The sequence below is a fragment of the Engystomops pustulosus genome, chromosome 6, assembly GCF_040894005.1.
Source record: "Engystomops pustulosus chromosome 6, aEngPut4.maternal, whole genome shotgun sequence".
In the NCBI taxonomy this organism is placed as follows: domain Eukaryota; kingdom Metazoa; phylum Chordata; class Amphibia; order Anura; family Leptodactylidae; genus Engystomops; species Engystomops pustulosus.
This window is the reverse complement of record NC_092416.1, coordinates 174,469,957-174,485,226: the sequence shown is the minus strand read 5'-3', so window position 1 is coordinate 174,485,226 and position 15,270 is coordinate 174,469,957. Positions and strand designations below refer to the sequence as shown.

Below are 15,270 nucleotides of genomic sequence, written 5' to 3'. Positions count from 1 at the left end.
TTTAGAAATATTTATATGTAAATTAAATAAATGAATAAATAAACCAATAACCTTCTGTATAGTGGATTTCATTCTGTTGCAGTAAACACGTGAAAACCAAATTTTACCTTTATTCTAAAAATGGGATACCCAGCTGGACTTTCCCTTTAAGGCCATTGTCTGCTTCTTTCCCTTCAAGGTTTTGATGTAATTACCCTTGTAATGTTCTGAGCTTGGACACCATTATATAGATTTTTTTCCTTTGTTGTCTATAGGCAGCTGTCTAATGCCAATCATAGCGCCTCCTGTGTGTGTCGGAGGAAATGCAGGTGACATCAGTCTCATCAATAATCCTTACAGCCTCCTTACACATGACGGCAGGCAGATAAATAAGATTTACATCCGGTCCCATCTGGGCCAGCAGCTTTCTCCCCTGTCCCTAAGTGGATCATGTCACCCCAGAGCCACATATCAGCAGTGGCCATGGCAGTAATGAGCCGTCGCGGGTGACATGTTCTCCCCAGGGAGACGCCCAGGACCAGCTGGGTGAGGAGACTTGAGGAGTATTGATTGCACATAAAACCTTGAGCTGGTAAGACATCACTTACATTAGTTAGATTATCAATTAACTGATTACAGCTCCGGAGACCTTGACATGATGCCACCTCGCTCACATGCTCCATACCCCTAGTGCTGTATATAGGAACTTTACAACCTGTACATGGGTCCTGTCTATAATATTGAGTTGAATGGGACTTTCCTGCAATACTAGACTTGGCCTAAGGCAGTGATGGCGAACCTTTTAGAGACCGAGTGCCCAAACTACAACCAGGACCCACTTATTTATCGCAAAGTGCCAACACAGAAATATAATTTGTGATTTATACTCCCTCCTCTGTCACAGCTTTCATTGATACCAGCTCCCTGAGGACACCAATAAAGCAGAAAATAGAAGAAATTTGCATGACCATTGTATCTTCCTTCCAGGGTCCCATAAGCAGGAAAAATTGTCAGGGCCGGAGCTACAATGATAATCCAGATCTGTCCACACCTTCCCACTCCTCCAGTAGTCCCAGGTAGAGCTGTCACTTTAATATATCTCTGTGCACAGCAAGTCCTGGGCTGTCTGGGACTGCAAGAAGATACCTGGAGTCCTCTCTGGTGATGGCCTGGGTGCCCACAGAAAGGGCTCTGAGTGCCACCTCTGGCCTAAGGGCTTGGGGAGGTGCTGTTTATGGAAATGGGAAAACTCTTCCTCTTAGTTCAGCTCCTTTAAGGGGCGTCAATGATGGACCCCACTCTATTTCTCCTTTTCAAATATTAAATTTGACAGATCTGCTGTAACTGAATAAGAATAAGTTGTATTTCTCATCCCCATCGCCCTTATGTGCAGAGCCAGCCCTAAAATATGCTACCACATAGGGCCAAGACAATATTGTGATATATACGGCCCTCATAATATATCTAGTATCCATATATAATACCCACATACTGAAATATGGTACTGCCATATATAGCCCTCCTATAACAACCAATAAATAAAAAGTCCACAATAGTGCCATATGCTGCCAGCATTGTTGGTCTCCTGTGGGGGTCTCCAGTATTGTTGGTCTCCTGTGGGGGTCTCCAGTATTGTTGGTCTCCTGTGGGGGTCTCCAGTATTGTTGGTCTCCTGTGGGGGTCTCCAGTATTGTTGGTCTCCTGTGGGCGTCTGCAGTTTCCCGTATTATTACTGTCTGGTGTGGGGTCTCCGGTATTATTTTTACGGTCTCCCCTGGGGTCTCCGGTATTATTTTTACGGTCTCCTCTGGGGTCTCTGGTATTATTTTTACGGTCTCCCCTGGGGTCTCCGGTATTATTTTTACGGTCTCCCCTGGGGTCTCCGGTATTATTTTTACGGTCTCCCCTGGGGTCTCCGGTATTATTTTTACGGTCTCCCCTGGGGTCTCCGGTATTATTTTTACGGTCTCCCCTGGGGTCTCCGGTATTATTTTTACGGTCTCCCCTGGGGTCTCCGGTATTATTTTTACGGTCTCCCCTGGGGTCTCCGGTATTATTTTTACGGTCTCCCCTGGGGTCTCCGGTATTATTTTTACGGTCTCCCCTGGGGTCTCCGGTATTATTTTTACGGTCTCCCCTGGGGTCTCCGGTATTATTTTTACGGTCTCCCCTGGGGTCTCCGGTATTATTGTTTGATTTGGAGTATGTATCATACACCAGTCCTTACACCATCCATCAGTCACTACATTTCTGTAATAGGGTAAGAAAAAGAAGTAAGCCCCAAGAAATGTACAATTAAAATGTGAAACTACTAAGGGATTTGATGTCCTCTAATTTGTGGTGGAGTAACAAGATTTTTTCCCCCCCACATAAATTATCCATGACAGCACCCGACCTGACAAAAAACGTGTGTCCAGAATCTCTCAGCAGTGCAGCCTTAGGTTTGTGTCCTGTATCTTTATCCCATCATATCTTGGCCTAGAAATAAGGTACTGTATATACTCGAGTATAAGCCGACCCGAGTATAAGCCGAGACCCCTAATTTCAACACAAAAAACTGGGAAAACCTATTGACTCGAGTATAAGCCGAGGGTGGGAAATGCATTGGTTACAGCCTCCCAGTATATAGTCTGCCAGCCCCTGTAGCATACAGCCTGCCCAACCCCTGTAGCATACAGCCTGCCCAGCCGCTGTAGTAGGGAAAAAAAAAACACTGTACTCATCTTTCCGACGTCCCCCATAGGTCCTCTTCTGTCTCAGACTGTCTCAGACAGAAGAGGACCTATGGGTGACGTCAGAAAGGTGAGTTTTGTCTTTATGTTTTTAGTTGACTCGAGTATAAGCCGAGTTAGGGTTTTTGAGCACAAATTTTGTGCTGAAAAACTAGGCTTATACTCGAGTATATAAGGTATTAGGATGAGGTCTTCACCTTCCTACTGTATAGTCCCAGATCTTATCATCCGGTAAGTCTCCTTCAAGACGAGGTCAAGTAAAGATCTGCAGACCCAGATCTATCGTATTACATATCCGGGATATGACACTGAGCTCCGGGGGACCTGGAATGGGTTGTGGGTGCCCCTCTGGGAATCTAATATCTCAGGGATATTGGTTCTGCTCTTGGATTCCTATGGACTGGTCTCAGATTTTGCCCTTCTCTGATTCCACCAATCGTTGATAATTGAGTTTCTCGTTTTTTTTGTTTTTTTTTACTCGTGTTGCAGAGTTTCTCCGGTTTCGTCCGATTTGCAGATTATATTCTTTAGTCGGTGGTTATGAGGCAGGTGAATTAAAAGTGACATTGATACCTCACCACCCATAGGGAGCGATGTAAGGAAGTACCTCGCCACCCATAGGGGGCGATGTAAGGAAGTACCTCGCCACCCATAGGGGGCGATGTAAGGAAGTACCTCGCCACCCATAGGGGGCGATGTAAGGAAGTACCTCGCCACCCATAGGGGGCGATGTAAGGAAGTACCTCGCCACCCATAGGGAGCGATGTAAGGAAGTACCTCGCCACCCATAGGGGGCGACGTAAGGAAGTACCTCGCCACCCATAGGGGGCGACGTAAGGAAGTACCTCGCCACCCATAGGGGGCGACGTAAGGAAGTACCTCGCCACCCATAGGGGGCGACGTAAGGAAGTACCTCGCCACCCATAGGGGGCGACGTAAGGAAGTACCTCGCCACCCATAGGGGGCGACGTAAGGAAGTACCTCGCCACCCATAGGGGGCGACGTAAGGAAGTACCTCGCCACCCATAGGGGGCGACGTAAGGAAGTACCTCGCCACCCATAGGGGGCGACGTAAGGAAGTACCTCGCCACCCATAGGGGGCGACGTAAGGAAGTACCTCGCCACCCATAGGGGGCGACGTAAGGAAGTACCTCGCCACCCATAGGGGGCGACGTAAGGAAGTACCTCGCCACCCATAGGGGGCGACGTAAGGAAGTACCTCGCCACCCATAGGGGGCGACGTAAGGAAGTACCTCGCCACCCATAGGGGGCGACGTAAGGAAGTACCTCGCCACCCATAGGGGGCGACGTAAGGAAGTACCTCGCCACCCATAGGGGGCGACGTAAGGAAGTACCTCGCCACCCATAGGGGGCGACGTAAGGAAGTACCTCGCCACCCATAGGGGGCGACGTAAGGAAGTACCTCGCCACCCATAGGGGGCGACGTAAGGAAGTACCTCGCCACCCATAGGGGCCGACGTAAGGAAGTACCTCGCCACCCATAGGGGCCGACGTAAGGGAGGGCTCTGGCGCCCTCTAGTCTCTCTGTTCTAGAACCGCTCCAGTTATTTAAAGGGATCACTTCACCTTTATCATAGCTCTGGCAGCTTTTCCAATATGTCAGTTTTACCAAATGCTCATATTTCCCCTAAAACACTTATTTTCTGAAAAATTTCCAATTTACATCACCTGAGCCATTTCCTCTGTAATTCCTCCTGGAAACATATAAAGGTGAGGGATATGATTGCGATTCATTGGGTGGTACATACATACATACATACGTTGTAATACATACATACATTGTAATACACACATTCTCTAATGCTGTTTTTATTGATTGGACACTTATTGGAGTAATAGAACAGCAGCTCATTTTAAGAAACAATGTTGCAAAATTGTTATCTTATGGGTCACATAAAATTCTGGAACATCTCTTCTCCCTTCTTAGAATTCCGTCTCGTTCTTCCATTGTTCCTCCTGGAAATTAGTAGACGCAGCTGGAGGTTATAGGTTTTATTTCTCAATGGGACCTATCACTAAAAACCCTTTGGACACCGCACTGTGAGCTTGTCGGGACACACCCCTTTGACTATGGGAATGGGAACACCTACGTTTCTGTTTAGGCATATATTTCCCAGAGGAATAACAAGGGGATTATAGAAGGCGAAATTCTAAGAAAAAGTGATGGCGACCATATTGGTTGTCACCCAGCTTTTCCGAAATACCTGAATTGGATGTATGTCATATTAACCCCCTAATCCCTTGTCTTGTCTTGCAGGGCACCAGTGACTTTTGTGTGGCCCCAGATAAGTTCATCATGAACATGACCCAGGATCAGATCAGTGGAGGTAATGTCGCCCATTGCTGGGAGGATGCCACCCATGATGCCCATGGTCGCGCCTGTTAACCATGTGTTGTCGTTATCTTTGTAGAGGTCGTCCATTACTACCTGTACTGCAGCCAGAGCCTGAAGAATCCCTTCCAGCAGGTATATAGAGAGGATCCAGGTCACTATATACTATATGTACAGTGGAGTCTGACACTAACCCCATCCCTCTCTCCAGGCCCTGAACGTCTTCCAGAAGTCACTGACCACCATGCAGATCCAGATACAAGGCTTACTGCAGTTCGCCGTGCCCATATTTCCTACCGCCCAGGTAAGTACCCAAATGTTTGCAGGGACCTGTCCCCCCTCCTACTTTACAAAACACAGAAATAATAATTCTGGTTCAACTTATTGTATTTGTAACATTCCTATGTTATTCCTCCTAGTTATTATAAATAAGCTGAAAAATTAAGTTGGTATAACTAGTGGTGGGCGTGTACTTACTTACTGACAACCATCCAATCAGTTCAGACGATGTATGGGGGACACACCCACTAGGCATATATAATGTCCATATATTCGTACATTTTCATGGAGAATAACAGAGGGACGTTGTAATATATAGTTCAAAGAAAAGATACTCCAAAAATGGTTCTATTATGTGGAATAATATTAGATGTGAATAACAATAGGACAAGTCTGCTTTAAAGGGGGCACCAGAGGGAAGACTGTCCCGTACTGTAAGGTAATAATAATACTAATGATTAAAATAAATAAAATTCTTACAATGGCCACCACTAGGTGACAGCACAGAGTCTCGGTGTATACAGATTTGCATGTGTGTATATTTACATGTAGTGTGCTGCCCCCAGTGGATCTCAGTGACACTGCAGGGCAGTTTTCTTCTTTTCTTAGATATGTTTATAATTAGAGATGAGCGAGCACTAAAATGCTCGGGTGCTCGTTACTCGAGCCGAACATTTCCCGGTGCTCGAGTGCTCGTTTCGAGTAACAAGCGCCATTGAAATCAATGGGAGACCCGAGCATTTTTCAGTAAAATTACAAACTGAACGAGCACTGTATTTGAAGAACAATATGTGTAGGGAACAACTTGCAGATGTTTCCAAACATCTGCAATGTGTTCTTCACACATATTGTTCTTCAAATACTATTGCGGAGAACACCGTTCTGCACGCGTGTCTCCGGAACAGATCGCAGATGTTAGCGAACATCTGCAATCTATTCTGCACTGTGTTCTTTCACTGTTTTCTTCAATTAAATGATTAAATTAAATGTTTTAATTGTATTTTTTTTACTGTTCTTCACTTTTTTTTTTAAATTAAATGCTCGTTATCGAGCAGGGCAAATACTCGTCCGAGCAACGAGCCGGTCCCAGTATGCTAATACTCGACCGAGCATCAAGCTCGGACGAGTATACTCGATCATCACTATTTATAATATTTCTAAATGTACGTTACAGAATTGGTCATTTGTGCTTTGTCACAGCTGCAGGTTTGTTACTCTTGGCACATCTTACTTGTTTTCTCTCCCTGTATTGTATTCCACCATAACTATAATTGTATAAGATATAAACTAAAATTGATCCGTGTCATGTACAAACCCCCTGCCGCACCTCGTGCTTCTTCTAGAAAGATCTCCAGGGCATCCAGCTATTGCTCAACACATCCGAGTCCAACCTGCACCAGCTGACGGCTCTGCTGGACTGCCGAGGACTCCATAAGGTGCGGGCCCACGATCCGTATATTGCGTATGCATCCGATAATCCTGAATACCTGCTCACACTACATCTTACATCTCATTCCTAGGATTACCTGGAGGCACTTATCGGCATCTGCTATGACGGAGTTGAAGGACTCCTTTATCTCGGCCTTTTCTCTCTCTTGGCGGCGTTTGCCTTCACCGCCATGGTATGTGCTGTGCCACAAGCCTGGAAGCATTTGGTTGCAAGGTAAGATTTCATTTTGGCTGTAGTACCACTAATGTACTCCAGGGGGCAGCACATAAAATTACTTTATTCACAGGTTAAATCGGCCTATATTTGTATTTCAGAGACCGAGATTATAACGACATCGACGATGAGGACCCCTTTAATCCTCAGGCTCGTCGTATAGCGGTGCACAACCCTAACCGGGCGCAGCTGAGGAGCTTCTGCAGCTACAGCAGCAGCCTGGGCAGCCAGGCCAGTCTACACCCGCCGGGACAAGCCATCTCCAATGCCCCCGTGGCCGAATACATGTAAGTGGTGGCATCAAGAGATGCAGATTTGTTATATCATCCTGATGAAGTGGTGGTCTGTGCCATGTCCTCAGGGGGCTCTCTGCTCAGACTCTGTGCAGTTACTAGGCAGGGCAGTTTACACGCCTTATCTATAGGGGGCGCTATGCTCAGACACTGTGCAGTTATTAGGCAGGACAGATTACATGCCATGTCTCTAGGGGGCGCTATGCTCAGATGCTGTGCAGTTACTAGGCAGGGCAGTTTACACACCTTATCTATAGGGGGCACAATGCTCAGACACTGTGCAGTTATTATGCAGGACAGATTACACGCCATGACTCTAGGGGGCGCTATGTTCAGATGCTGTGCAGTTATTAGGCAGGACAGATTACATGCTGTGTCTATAGGGGGCGCTATACTTTCTTGGGATTTTATGTATGAGTAATGTTAAGGGGGTTCTCTAGTGTAATATGTGGGGGGGGGGGGCGGACTGAGGAAAGTTTAGATTCACGGTTGTCAAATGTAGGAGTTCAGCACTGCAGCTGTAAACTTCCCCATTGATCAGCTGTGATCGACACTGCTGCAAGTGTTATAGACCTCTCCAGCTCCCCCACAGGTTATAAGTGGAATTACATCTAATTACTCTTAAAATGAACAGGCTGGGTCCTCCAGGGATTAGAGATTTTTAAACCCTCTGTATGCTCTTAGGTTGTAAATGAGGGTCTTGAGTGCCCTTCCCCCTTCCCCAGCTATTAACTCATTGAATCACCTTTGTATATTTTGCTTTTTCTTAGGAACCAGGCAGCTCTTTTTGGGGGCAATCCTCGCTACGAGAACGTTCCGCTGATCGGCAGAGGATCTCCACCTCCTACGGTACGCTGGGCCTCTGAATCCAAATCCTTCTTGTAGCTGTACAGGCTACCATCACTTATAGCAATACAGGAAAGTGCCCTAACTCAGTGTGGAAATACCCTGCAAGGGCAAAAACAAAGGGGCGTCTACCCCAAAGAGGCCCCTAGAGTCTGCCACTGGCCTTGACCAATAAACTAGCAACAGATACTTGTATAAGGAATCAGAAAGATGTCAGCTTCCTCCCACTTACAGCGCCACCCTCATAGATAGGTTATGACTGGTATTGCAGCCTGGATAACTACAAGTAAATCATATTGTGCTTCAATACCACATGTTACCCCCCTTCCCCCTGATCTCTCCATACTTGTATTTTGGGCAGCAAAGCTCCCCTTCCACAAATGCGTGAAAAGGGAAAGTGGTTTTCAACTATTTTATAAAAATCTGATGACTAGGGCAATAATGGGAGGAATGTGCTGCAGAGCCTGTCCTTAATTCAGCGCTAGTACTGTACAGACTTATAGGTGTTGTAGACAGCTGCCCATATGTATCTGTAAATATTGGACAGTGTCCCTTTAAATCAGCTTTTCAGCAGTTACCTCCCTGACGCTTCACATCTCAGCCGGCATTAGTAATCAGATTTTTTTTTAAACAAATTAGGATGGAGAATCCTTTTAGGATCCCAGAGACACTTGATCATTGTAAGTGTATCGCAGCTGCCGAATTAAAGAGGATTTTGTATGAAATACAGGAGTGATTTGCTTGGCGCTGGTTCTTCTGTCTGCTAATCCGTCTTTTATTTTTGCATGCTATATTTTTGGAGCTTTGTAATGTAAAACGTAAGTTGTATCACTGTGTGTAATGTCACTCTGTGCCCCCTCTCCTCTATCCATCCACCGCCCCCCCCCCCCCCACACACACACACACACAAGATTGTCATTAGGTTTACCACCACATGCCTAAAATAGGGTTCCCAGACTCCTCCCTTCCTACCAGGATGCACAGGTGGCACCGGTATCTATCAGGTGTAGGAACATCCATATACGTTTTGACCACCAGTAGGGGGAGCTATCTAAACCTGACAAAATGATGCGACCTGTGGCACCCATCACAAGTTCAGCCAGACGTGTGACCTCCCCCTACCCCCCACCAATGCCTGAAATAGGGTTCCATGACTGCTCAGGGTACACAGGTGGCACCTGTATCTATGGGGTGTAGGTTATGGTAAAGGTTTTGGTTACCACTAGAGGGAGCTGTCTACAGAAAGCTGTCAGAAATTATCTGACCTGTGACCCCACCATCACACAGGTTCAGTTAGACCTGTGATCCCCACCACATCGCAGGAATAGGGCCACCCTTATTCAGGGGATTAGTGTAGGTGTTTTATGGGTTACGTCTGCTCTTAGATACCCGAATATCACAGTCATGGTACCGGAGCTGGCAAGTGCTCTCATTAGTCACAGGATATAACATTAATATTTGTGTCGGATGTCCTACATCGGGACAGAATAGCATCTGACAACCACTGGCTGCCACAACCGCCCCCCACATTTGCCTCTGAGAGGTAGCTGAGCGGGCATACTTGATTCCCAAATGAGTGGATGTATCTTTATTCAATTACCATGATGCTGCAGCCAGCAGAGCCCTTACCTGTATCTATGAGACTTATCTAATTTGGCTGCCTGTAGCTGCCACTAGGTGGAGCTCTCTGTCTATATATTTATACAGCTGTATAGGAATCGTATAGACAAAACAGCTCCCCCTAGTGGATTATTAGGGAGACGACCTAAGACTTTGCTTTATAGGAGATGTCGCACCCATAGACATCAGTCACGTCTGTGCATTCAGCAAACAGAGCGAGAGGTGATGTTACACGGGGCTGCGTAACCCGGCTCCACGCACCTTATCTTCTGATTACTCTGATCTCTTTCCGTGGCCTTGGGTGTATCCTCCGCCCGAGCGCACAGGAAGCTCTGCAGTTCATTAGCCGCTCCATTAAATATATAGGATGTTTAAGTGCTGCGGTTTTTCCTGAGGTTTAGGACAGAAGTAATCAGCGGAGGAGCGTATAGTGTACACAGGGATAGATTACCAAGGTCTAAAGCCCCCTCCCCCATACTATACTATGTATGCAATTAGCTGAGGCTGGTGAAATAGGGAGGGGGGGGGGTCGTGATGCAACTATACACCCCTCCTACCCCCAAATATCTCTGTACACTGCCCCATCATTGCCATATTCCTGATAGAATGATGAATTATAAGCCCCAAATTCCACCAGGTTCTAGAACCCTCGGATCGTAGATGAAATGTCCTTTCTAAATTTCCTTATTGTGTGAAATCTCACGCGCTTACCTGATCTCCCCGAGGCAAACATGACTCTTCTCACCACATTTTCACATGAGATAAGTCAAGTTTAGTGGTTGCGAGGTTAGTGGCACTGCAGAAGCCGCTATCTTCTGTTATAGCACCTAGAAACCCGCTAAATGTCATACTAAAGAGAAGTATCTCCTCTTTCAGATCGCAACTGGAACTACAGGCAGTTAAACATTAGGCGGGAAATGGATCATTATCTGCAGCTTTCATTCCCAACTATGTCTTTATCAGCCTGTATCTTCGGTTCTGTAGCGCAAAAAATTTAGATTCTTATCTTTAATATGACACCAGCAGCATGTTTCTGGGTGCTATAGAACAGAAGATAGCGGCTTTTGAAGTGACACTAACACTGCAACCTCTAAACATGACTCATCTCGTGTAAAAATGAGGTGAGACGAGTCACATTTTCCAGACTTTGGGGGAGATTTTTTTTTGTTTTTATAGGAAAACTTGGTGATTTTTAAATACAAGAGGGAATTCTAGAAAGTACATTTCATCCCCTACCTGAGGGTCTGGGAGTTTAGTGGGGGTAAACCTGCTGACAGGTTCCCTTTAAGAGATATTTTACCTCCCATTTGCGTTTTCCTATAGGGCCCCGTGATTCGTGCGTCTCATGTTTTCTATACACCCTTCATCATATGTTGTGATTTTGTTTGATTTTTTTATAACTTTTTTTCCCTTTTTTTTGTAGTATTCTCCAAGTATGAGGGCGACCTACCTCTCGGTCAATGAAGAGCCGTCCAGTATTTATGGCAATGAGTATCCGGCTTAGAGACCCCCCCCCTCCTTTACACTGCTAATGGTGTCCTGTGGACCCCTCCTGCCAAGACTATATGGAGAAGAGACTGCAATAATCCTTGGCTGATAAAGGGGAGCAATAGCACGCCTAGCAATGGGACAAGAGGAAAAAAAAAAAATCTGCAGTGGAGAAACTGGACCGGACTCGGCGCAAAACGCCACAGGGCAATTTTAAGCCTAAAATTGGGGTGTAGGAAATTTTTTGGGTTGGGGGGGGGGGGTCAGGGCCTGGGGGATCATATCATTCCACAAACAATACAACTCCCATAGGATTGTATATACTACCTACTCTAAAGTAGTTCCTGTCCAATGGTTCGGATCTCTAGAGCCACCTGCTGGCTGACCAGGGTAGAGCAACTAAACTGATTTTTTTTTTTTTTTTTATTAATGTAAAATTCAGTATAGCAGCAGGGGCTCAGGAAACCCCACGGGATCTGACATCGATGTATCCTAAAGCATAAGACTGTGTGTTTTCTATGTACGTGACCATCTCCTCCCCGCCGCCGGCATGGGTGGTGCCGCCGTATAGACTGACGTACGGCGGCGAATTGTAACGTTTTTACTTGTTTAAAAAAAAAAAAATTGTTGCCCAATTTTTCGGGGCACCTGCTTTATTTTTATTACGTGCAACTTTGTCCTTTTTTTTTTTCTTCCCAACCCTTGAAATAAACCGCTTATGAGAGACTGTCTGATTATTGGTGATTTCTTAGCTGGAATGGGGGGGCAGAAAAATAAAAATTTGAGTTGCAATACCGAACAGGACCTGAGGACCGGAGTGGAGCTGTTTCTGGGAGGAAAGGGGAAACAACCCCTTTAAGGGTGATCCTTTTTTCATTGTTGTGAATGTAACTTCCATCATGCAGTGGGAAGAAGATTGTAGATTAGGGTAGTAATTTACAAGCCCCTGTAGTCCCTGTCAGCAGGTGTGACCATGTAGATTATTGTCCCTGGAGAAATGTGTAACATCTGTGTATGTGAGTAGTAGCAGCAGGACTGTGAAATATAGATTTATATTCCAGGATTGTAGTTTCTCCAAGTGCACTGTGGGTATGTCCTCACACTGATGTGCTCTGTGCTCTCTGCAGCTGATGTTGGGTATTGTCCATGGGCAGATGTGTAACCTCTTGTGTGATATTAGTAGCAGCAGGACTGTGAAATATGGTTTTATGCAATTCAACATAATACAACTTTATTGATCCCATACAAGAAATTTGCTTTGTACACCATATCCGGGATTATAGATTTTCCAGGTGCACTGTGGTAGTGTCCTCACACTGCTGCTCTCTCTGCAGCCAGTGTTGGGTATTATTACTGTAGATATGTGTAATCATACCTCTGTGTATGTTGTTAGTAGCAGCAGGACTGTGACATATGGTTTTATATTCCCGGATTGTAGCTCCTTCAGTTGCATTGGAGGTTTGTCCTCACACTGCTGTGTATGTCAGTAGCAGCAGGACTGTGACATAAGGATGTATATTCCAGGATTATACCATGTCCTCACACTTCTTTGCTCTTGACTCTCTGCATTGAGCTACTCCACTTGTATCATGCAGTGCATTCTGGGGAAACTATTTTTTCTTGGAGCATGATGTCTACAGAAACTGAACCAGCAGAGGCCAGAACGTGACTGACTCCAGAAGAATGTTTGATGCAGCTTTGGAGGTGACTGGAGAATAATATACAAGCTGAGTATTATGTAGTTTTCCACAATTAATAATGACGTCTTCTCCGGGTGCCGCTGCCTTCTTTACTATTACCTAAATACCGGAGACCTTCTTAAGGAGCAAAACAAGCTTCATGTCTTCGGGAATTAGATGTGACAGCCAATAAAACCTTCCATTAACCTTCCCAGTGTGACTCCTGGCTTTCTAGTGCTGCAGCGAAAACAATGGAAGGCGACAGACGAAAACAGGAAAGCCACTGTGTAGTGCAAGGCCTTAAAGGGGAAGTCTCACCCCACTTACCACCTCCAGATCTTTGCCTCCTTTAATAGGTACTGCTCCCCTGATTTGTGTGGAGTTAGAATTTTTTTGCTCGTCATCACCGTTCCCGAGCAATCAGTTGTTATTTCTGACAGCCAATAGGTTAGGTGGGCGGGTCCAGACTTTTCGCCTCCCGCCCAGCAGAATTTGCATATAAGGTGTTTAACTAAAGACCTTGATTGCTCCGGAACGGTGCATTCTACCGAAAAAAATTCAACTGTGCCAGAGTCCATGGAGCTGCAGCTACTAGAGGAGGTAACAAGTTATAGGTGCTGAAAAGTTACCTTTAAGATGAGTCACCCAGTTTTTTCACTGCCACTTAAGCCCATGTAGTTGTCTTTCAGGACTTTGGGAAAGCTGGGTGACGGCTAGGATGGGTTTTTATTGGGGTTGTAGTGACTCGGGTGGGATTTGTATTGGGGTCTATATTGGTTGAGGACCACTACCCCAAAGAGCAGCCGTGAATAGAATGTTTTTGAAGTCTTTAACAATGGATTTGAATCCCAAATCCCCGGCGCCAGGGGGCTTCCATGTCTCACCACAGGGGAAATAATTGGTAGTGACGGGCTGTCGGCTCTGAGATGGTTTCCAGGGTGAAGAATCAGCGCATCGAGGGAGAGGAAAGTCATGGGGTGTGTCCCTTTTAAGAGTCTTTTGTAGGATATGCCGCTATGGTGTGAAACTATGGAGGAGGAATTTACAGACCCCCAAAACATCCCCATTGAATAACATTAACAGCACACAGTAACCACCCAGGACATAGTGATGCCATGACATCACAGCCCCCAGGGGGTCACCATATCGATGATAACCCATTAAAAGTGACCTTTACCCTCAGAAATAGGATTATTCTGATACTGTAATAGCCATATTCCATGATATGGTGATGTATCAGTACCCCATAACAGTGACATTCACAGCAACTAGTCATAGTGACCCCCACAACATCACCCCAATCACAGTGATGTATCAGTACCCTATAACAGTGACATTCACAGCGCTCAGTAACCAGCAGAGTCATAGTGACCCCCACAACATCACAGTCCCATAAGTGTCAATACAAAGACTCCCAGTTGTCACTCTATATTAAGTACCCCCATAAAAGTGACAAAGACCCTCACTGTAATAGCAGTACCCCCATATATGTGATGGTTACAAGGTCCCCACAAGAGTGACAGCCTAACACCTAGCCTGGGTGTTCCGTAACCACTACCTCACTCCCCCATGACACCTCAGCCCCCACGATTGTGTCAATCTAGAGCTTCAACAGTGACAACCAGGAGGTCACCATATCAATGGTCACCAGAGTACCCCCATAACGGTGACCGAGCCCTTCAAATATAGGATTATTCTGATACTGTAACAGCCATAGTACATGATAGGGTGACAGACTACCAAACATATAAGGCCTATTCATAGTGTCCCAACATCAGCCCAATCACAGTGATGGGATCAGTACCCCCATAACCGTAACATCCACAGCACATTGTAACCTGCAGCGCCACAGTGACCCCACAACACCTCCCACCATGAACGCCAGGGTACTCCATTAAAAGTGACAGAGACCCTCAGAAAAAGGATTATTCTAATACTGTAATAGCTATAGTACCCCCATACATGTGACAGTGACAGCCTACCCCTGAATCCTAACACATAAAGACTAGCCATGACGTCCCAAAGCCACATCATCACTCCAAGTGCCCCTATAACAGTGACATTCACAGCCCAGTGTAACCTGCAGCGCCACAGTGACCCCACAATACCTCAGCCTCCATAAGAGGGCCATCTAGAGCACCAACAGTGATAGGCAGGGGGTCACCATATCAATGATCCCCAGAGTACCCCCATAAAAGTGACCCTCAGAAACAGGATTTTTTGGAAACTGTAATAGCTATAGTACCCCCATATATGTGATGGGCACAGTGCCCCCAGCAGAGTGACGGCCTACCATTGTATCCTAACACACAGTGTCCCGTAAGGCCGCATCACCTTA

The 15,270-nt window shown here is 45.9% G+C and overlaps 1 protein-coding gene across 1 annotated transcript in view; it reads left to right on the top strand.

The window, feature by feature from the left end:
* The window catches only part of TTYH2 (tweety family member 2), a 33,055-nt gene extending 21,071 nt beyond the window's left edge, over positions 1 to 11,984 (top strand). The window contains exons 7-14 of the mRNA XM_072112535.1: positions 4,990 to 5,059; positions 5,144 to 5,199; positions 5,276 to 5,368; positions 6,687 to 6,779; positions 6,864 to 7,006; positions 7,108 to 7,293; positions 8,070 to 8,148; positions 11,189 to 11,984. Of these exons, the coding sequence (XP_071968636.1) occupies positions 4,990 to 5,059; positions 5,144 to 5,199; positions 5,276 to 5,368; positions 6,687 to 6,779; positions 6,864 to 7,006; positions 7,108 to 7,293; positions 8,070 to 8,148; positions 11,189 to 11,269 (801 nt within the window). The 3' untranslated portion in view covers positions 11,270 to 11,984. The remainder of the gene's footprint in view (positions 1 to 4,989; positions 5,060 to 5,143; positions 5,200 to 5,275; positions 5,369 to 6,686; positions 6,780 to 6,863; positions 7,007 to 7,107; positions 7,294 to 8,069; positions 8,149 to 11,188) is intronic.
* The last annotated feature ends 3,286 nt before the right edge of the window (positions 11,985 to 15,270 follow it).